This window comes from Tupaia chinensis, unplaced genomic scaffold (genome assembly GCF_000334495.1).
Source record: "Tupaia chinensis unplaced genomic scaffold, TupChi_1.0 Scaffold000627_1, whole genome shotgun sequence".
NCBI classification, from domain to species: domain Eukaryota; kingdom Metazoa; phylum Chordata; class Mammalia; order Scandentia; family Tupaiidae; genus Tupaia; species Tupaia belangeri.
Window position 1 is genome coordinate 3,487,419 of NW_006160147.1, and position 7,586 is coordinate 3,495,004.

Below are 7,586 nucleotides of genomic sequence, written 5' to 3' on the forward strand. Positions count from 1 at the left end.
CCTTGTGTTTGTCATTTTGGAATTACTGGAAGATGGCAGTTCTGGCCAAAAGGCTACCAGCTCTACTTTAGGAGAGGACCCAGATCTCAGTTTTAAGAAATTTTATCTTGGGACCAGCAGTTAGCGTAATGGCTATGTCGCTGGACTCCCACGTAGTCGACCGCAGTTCGCGTCCCAGACCTGGTGGCTTAAAACTCACGCCGGGCATGTGTGCGTGCATGCCCAAGATCCCGAGAGGAGAATGGAGGAGGAGGGACTGCGGCATGGCCATCCCCCCTGGGGGGTGATTTCTTGCTTTCTGTCTCTCTGTCTCTCTCTGTCTGTCTGGCGAGCGCACGCACCCTATAGCGAAAAACCTCTCCAAAAACAAAAAAGAAAAGGTATCTTGGGACCAGCAGTTAGCGTAATGGCTATGTAGCTGGACTCCCATGTAGTTAACCACAGTTCGTGTCCTGGACCCAGTGACTTAAAACTCACGCCGGGCATGTGTGCGTGCATGCCCAAGATCCCGAGAGGAGAATGGAGGAGGAGGGACTGCGGCATGGCCATCCCCCCTGGGGGGTGATTTCTTGCTTTCTGTCTCTCTGTCTCTCTCTGTCTGTCTGGTGAGCACACATGCCCTATAGCAAAAACCTCTCCAAAAAAAAAAAGAAAAAGAAAAGGTATCTTGGGGGCCAGCAGGTGGCGTGGTGGTTAAGGGCACTAGACATGACTGACAGTGGTTCGAGTACTGTACCTGGTGGCTTGCTTTCTCATTTTCTCTCCCTCTCACTTCCTCCCTTTCTCTCTGGTCAAATTAAAATAAGTTAATAAATAAATAAAGCTAAATAAATAATTCTTTAAAAAAAAAAAAAAGGAGCAAGTATCTTATCCAGGCAGTCTGACCCCAGAGCCATGCTGTCTATCCTGCTCTACTGACAAGAGGTACATGACATGAGCAGAGCCCTCCACACGTGTGGGTGGCATGCTAGGTGCTGCATGTACACCCTTGCCTAATCATCTGTAATTAATCAGGAAATGCAACATGAAATGTCAAGAAAGCTGCTTGAGCCCTGGTAATTCCCTATAAGCCCACAGTTAATCCCTTACAAATTAAGACTCTCCAAACATTGCGAAAATTGTGTGAGCTTAAAGAAGAGACATTTTAGACTAAATGCTGAAATAGATTTGCAACACAAATTAAGTAAAGCAATCATTTTCCTTAGGAAATACTATCTATACTTGAGACTCAGTACCTGTCTGCTCAGGCTCACTCTTGTCTTCATCTTCAATATCAAATTCCGATTCTCTCTCCTCATATTCCACATTTTCATCCAACTCCTTGAAATCCGGTGCAAATGCACTCCAATTTTCCTATGCCGTGAACAAAGTACACCATTTAGCCATGTGTAAAAGCAATAACCTGTAATCTAGATGTTAATGATATAAATGAAAGATCTGAACATAAAAAAGACTCAGAATTCTGAGATTAAATATGGAAGACCAAAATAAAAATTAGGGGGGACCAGCAGAGGATATAATGGTTACATCACTGGATTCACACCCAGTCTACTGTAGTTCAAGTCCCAGACCAGTGGCTTAAAACTCTTGTTGGGTGCCTGTGTGTGCATGCCCAAAATCCCAAGAGGAGCAAAAGGGGTTGTGGCATGGCCATACCCCCAGGTAGTGATTTCTCATTTTCTGTCTCTCTGTTTATCTCTGTCTCTCCAGAGAGCACACCTGCCCTATAGCAAAAATCTCTTAAAAATAATAAATGAATAAATTAAATATTAGGAATCTAGAGGCTGGCAGGTGGCATGGTGGTTAAGGGCACTGGACTCCCACGTGGCCAACCACAGTTCAAGTCCTGGACCTGGTGGCTTGCTTTTTCACTTTCCATCCTCTCTCTCACTTTCCAACTCTCTCTCTCACTCTGTCCCTCTCTGGTCAATTAAAATAAACAAAATAAGCTAAATAAAATAATTCTTTAAAAAATTAGGAATCTATACGTTTTATTATCTTAATGCATTTCTTATTGTAAACAAACATTGCAAGTTACTACCTGTAACTCTTCCATAAATGCCATCTTTAATCTCTTTAAAATTAATTGTAGTGTAAAATGAAACCGAGATGTAAGATAGAAACTATCTCACTTGAAAAATAAGAAAATCAAAAGAAAAGTATAGCTCAAGAAAGCAACAAAGTACATTAGACTTCTTCCCTGAAAAGAGCTAGTAAGATAGCTTAGGATCAACACCTTCCCAGCAAAATAAACTGAAACTAGATACACTTAACGTATTTTATTGGGCTACAAGAATGATATGCAAGAAGTCAGCAGGTGCTGCGGTGGTTAAGGCACTGGATCCCACGTGGCCACCCATGATCTGATTCCCAGGTAAGGTGGCTTGAAAAATCACACCAGGTGTGTGTGCAGGTGTGCCCAAACCCTGAGAGGAGAATGAGTAGAAGGCACTGTGGTGTGGCCATCCCCCCGGGAGTGATTTCTTACTTTCTCTCTGTGTCTCTCTCTGGCAAGAGTACACACACTATGGCAAAAGCCTAAACAAAGAATTGTATGAAAGTCAAGTTTCAATGTCAATAAAGTGTTTTTTAAAAGAATGATATGCAAAACCAAATGAATAAGGTAATGTTTAAGTTATTATGTGTAAGATTCTTTGATAAAAAGGAGGTACACCCTGTTTCAAAGCAAGTGAATCAGAAAAATACTTACTACTTGGTTTTGGGCCCAGATAGATACCACTCCACTAGAAATGGATGCTATGATGGGTCGAACAGGATGCCACTGCATTTTCATGAAGGAAAGGAAACAGGAGTAAGAACAGGTCCAAGATTTTCTGGATTACCGGAGTATAAGGACAGCATCCCACTCTACTCACTGCCACGTCCAGGAGGAGCTCTCCTCTCGTCCCGTGGAGGATCTTCACCAGGTTGCCAATACTCTTCTCCCAGATGTACAGGGCGTGCTGCCGGGCGGAACCCGCCACTATGTATTCTCCATCTCCAGAGAAACAGCATTTCTTCCATGGGGTCCTACAGGACAGACAAAGTACCCCAGGAGAACTGGCACCTGAGCCTAGGTCACAGATTATCACATATTCTTCTCGGCTGTGACACCCACCTGTTCACCAAATCCTGCAATTTCTGCATAGGTTCAGGCTCTCCATCTCTCCCACAGGTTAAGATTTCTCTGCCATCGTAAACTCTGATTATTCGATCTGCTGTGTTAATCAAAAAGCAACTACCAGAAAGATAAAAAAATATCAACAAAAAGGTCAGAAATAAAATTCTGTTCCCATTAACAGTTTTGTTTGTTTGTTTGTTTGTTTTTTAAAGCAAGGTCTATGGGGCCAGTAGGTGGCATAGTGGTTAAGGGCACTGGATTCCCGCATGGCTGGCTGTAGTTCAGGTCCCGGTCCTGGTGGCTTACTTTCTCACTTTCTCTCTCTCTCTCTCTCTATCCCTCTCTGGTCAAATTGAAATAAATAAATAAATGGATAAAGTTAAATAAAATAATTCTAAAACAAACAAATAAACAAAGTCTTATTATGATGCAATCCCTCTGCCTCCGTCTCCCAAGCAGCTGGGACCACAGACACGCACCACCATACCCAGTTCTGTCAGACAGTCTGTCACTATGCTGTCCACACTGGCTTCAGCCTCCCAAATAAACAGGACTACAGGTGCGTGACACATTGTCCAGCTTTTAGGACGGGCTGGAAATTGAACCCAGACTCCCATGTAGCCTCAGTCTGCCAGCATCAGCAGCAACCAGCACATACTGCCACAGCTGGCCCATTAACCAGTTAACTTCACACAGTATCACAGTTAATTTAAAACAGCATTGCAAAGCAACTAACAAACTGGAAAGAAAGTGAGTAAAAAGGTAGAACACTTAGGGACCAGCAGTTAGCATAATGGCTATGTTGCTGGACTCTCATGTAGTCAACTGCGGTTCGCGTCCCAGACCCGGTGGCTTAAAACTCACACCAGGCGCGTGTGTGTGCGTGCCCAAGATCCCAAGAGGAGAATGGAGGAGAAGGGATTGTGGCGTGGTCATCCCCCCCTGGGGAGTGATTTCTCGCTTATTGTCTCTCTGTCTCTCTTTGTCTGTCTGGCGAGCGCACGCGTCCTATAGCAAAAAAACCTCTCCAAAAAAAAAGAAAAAGGTAGAGCACTTAACAGATCTATTTATTGCCTTCTAAAATCAAAATATAATTTAGGTGAGAATATATTTTCTACTTCCTGTGTATCCCTGAACCCAACATGTACATATATATTTTGTTTTTAAGAATTATTTTATTTAACTTTATTTATTTATTTATTTTCATTTGACCAGAGAAGGACAGAGTAAGAGAGACAGAGATAGAGAAAGAGAAAGGGAAAGTGAGAAAGCAAGCTGCTAGGTCCAGGACTCAAACCACAGTCAGCCATTTGGGAGTCCAGTGCTCTTAACTACCATGCCACCTGCCGGCCCCCATTCTGTTAGTATTTAACTGAGTTCAAGACTTCCCAACTGAAATGATGTTGCTAAGTTCACAGTCTTAGAGTTAAATATATATCACTTCCCTTCTAGACTGTTTCAGACTTCACTGACTGAAACCATTTTTGAATTCTTGAGATTTTTTGGGGGTGGTGAGAGGTTTTTGCTTTAGGGCGTGTGCGCTCACCAGACAGACAGAAAGAGACAGAGAGACAGAAAGCAAGAAATCATTCCCCTAGGGGGGATGGCCACGCCGCAATTCCTTGGGATCTTGGGCATGCACGCACATGTGCCCGACGTGAGTTTAAGCCACTAGGTCTGGGACACGAACCACAGTTGACTACATGGGAGTCGAGCAACACAGCCATTACACTAACTGCTGGTCCCAATTCTTGAGAATTTTGAACATGAATGTTTTCCAAATATGTATGGGTGTCTCTACACAAAATACTATATTACCTCTTACTATAATCTAAGTCCCTTTGTTTCTGTTAATATATGTACTTCTGGGGACAGCAGGTGGTGTGGTGGTTGGGATGTTGGGCTCCCACATGAGCGACTGCAGTTCAGGTCCTGGTAGTTTGCTTTCTCACTTTCTCCCTCTCTCTGGTCAAATTTTGAAAAATAATAAATAAAAATTAAATAAATAATTTCTTTAAAAAAGAAAATTAAAAATATATGTACTTCTAGTTCAGTAACTGAACATATCAGAATAACATCTGAAATTAAAAATTACATAATTTTGGGGCCAGCAGGTAGCGTGGTGGTTACAGTGCTAGACATGCACACATGGTTGACCATGGTTCGAGTCCCAGACCTGGTGGCTTGCTTTCTCCTTTTCCCTCTGGTCAAATTAAAATAAATGAATGAATAAATAAAATAAATAATTCTTTTTAAAAAAAAAAAAACACACACACATCATTTTTTTACTAAATGCCTGCTCAGGTACAATGTGAATTCTTTTTTAAAATTCATCAGAGGGTGCATGAACTTGTCACGCCCACAACCTCTTCTCCATTTCTCCCTTCCTTCTGGATTTTGGGCATGTACACACTCCTATCATGTTTTTTAAGCCAGGACTCAAACCACACAGTCAGCTATGTGAGATCCAGCCACTTTAACCACCACTGGCCCATAATGTAAATTTTTAAATTTACACATAATTGCAATATTTATAGATTACAATGTGGTATCTCAATGTACGTATGCAATGTGCAATGCGTACAGGGTATCCAGGGTAACCAGCAGACCCATCACTTCTGACACGTCATTTCTTTGCACTGAGAATATTCAAAATCTCTTCTAGCTATTTTGAAATATATTGTTAACTGTTGTCACCCTGCTATGCTGCAGACACAAGACTTTAGTCTCATCCTACTGTATTTTTCTAAAATGTGAATTTTATGACATCAGTTTTGATCCTAATATTGTACCTGATCTTTTTATTTAAGTGTGTTTCTTCCATAAGTGAGAAAGGCAAAGACAGAACCACCCTGACAGGGTCCCAATGCCATAATCCACCCCCTAGCCTCAGCCTGCCTGGACTGCAGGCATGTGTGCACCTGGGACACTCAAGGAGGTCTCCAGATGGGAACTGAGAACGTCCAGGTCAGCCATGCAGAGCATTTCACTTTACAACTAGATCACCATCTGGCCCCTACAGTGGCTCATCTTTACCCAGTGCTGACTATGTGCTAAGCACTGACTGCTTGGGTATCTTTCTGTAAAGGAACTGCCTGATCACCTCCAGATAAAGATGAGACTACTGGTTCAATGCAGGAAATGTTATGCATTCAAGAACCAGGTACAGTTCTAACAACTTTAATTTTTAAAAAAGTTTATTATACGTAAAAACTGCAAATCTCAATGTATTTTTGTATTCTATTAATTTTTAAAACTGTCCGTAAAGGGGCCAGCAGGTAGCTGAATCTTGCATGGTTGACCATGCACTTTGAGTCTCTGATCAGTGGCTTAAAAATCACACTCAGGTATGTGTGTGCATGCCCCAAAGCTCAAGAGGAGAATAGGGGAGAACAGATGGCATGTGACCATCCCCGAGGGTGATCTCTTACTTTCTCTGTCTCCCTTGGGCAAGTGTACATGCCCTATAGCAAACAACTAAAACACAAAACAGAATAAAAACTGTCCCTAAAGAAGCTGGCAGGCACTGGAATGGTGGTTAGGGACGCTGGACTCCCACATGGCCAACCATGATTCAATTCCCAGACCTGGTGGCTTGCTCCCCACCCCAGGCTCTGTCCCTCTCTGGCTGGTCAAACTAAAAGAAAGAAAGAAAAAGAGAAAAACAGATAGATAGATTCAAAAACAAAAAAACTGTCCCTAAAAAGACAAGGCCTTACCTCCCCTTCCGGGCAAATTCAATTGATTTAATGGCTGTGGTATTGCTTGTTCCAGTAGTTACTCTGAAGGAAGCAACAAGATCCTGAGAATCTGTTTTGAGGACCAAAATCTAAAGTTGAGGGGAGAGAAAAAAAAGAAGTATTCTGATAGCTACAGTAATTAGAATTGGCTTCTGCTTATACAACTGATCAGAGATTAAGTAAAAATACAAATGTCTATTCCCATGTTCTCAATCTAATTAACTATATACCTCTTCAAATAAAGGATTTTAATAATCTAGTCTTAAAATATGACCTTTAAAATTATTCACAACAGCCAAAAAGTATCCATCGACAGATGAATGGATAAACAAAACATGGTCTACACACGTAAGAGTGTTCAAGAAGTTTGTGGAGAGGGTCTCAGGAAGATATTCTGCACGGATTTCAAACATTTTTTGCACCAAAATAAACTGGTACCACTTCTCCACAAACTTTGTAAAGTACCCTTGTAGAATGGATTGTTGAGCCTTTTAGGAAATTCTGACAGGCTACAACACAGATGAACCTTGAAGACACTATACGAAGTGACACTAAGTCACCAAGAAGATAACTACATGGTCTCTGGAGGAGTCTAAATCCTAGAGAAAGTGGAATGGGGCTACCAGAGGCTGGGAGCGGGAAGGAACGGAAGGTACTATTTAATTGGTACAGGATGTCCATTCTGCGAGATGAAGAGAGCTCTGGAGATAAATGGTGTAACAGAC

General features: G+C 42.0%; 1 protein-coding gene across 2 annotated transcripts in view; it reads right to left on the bottom strand.

Moving 5' to 3' along the window:
• RBBP5 (RB binding protein 5, histone lysine methyltransferase complex subunit) overlaps positions 1-7,586 on the bottom strand; it is a 42,167-nt gene that overhangs the window by 14,940 nt on the left and 19,641 nt on the right. For both annotated transcript variants that reach the window (XM_006159240.3, XM_006159241.3), the window contains exons 6-10: positions 6,841-6,950; positions 3,119-3,238; positions 2,877-3,030; positions 2,711-2,782; positions 1,236-1,353 (exon numbers count right to left, since the gene is read on the bottom strand). In XM_006159240.3, coding sequence (XP_006159302.1) covers positions 1,236-1,353; positions 2,711-2,782; positions 2,877-3,030; positions 3,119-3,238; positions 6,841-6,950 — 574 coding nt within the window. The remainder of the gene's footprint in view (positions 1-1,235; positions 1,354-2,710; positions 2,783-2,876; positions 3,031-3,118; positions 3,239-6,840; positions 6,951-7,586) is intronic.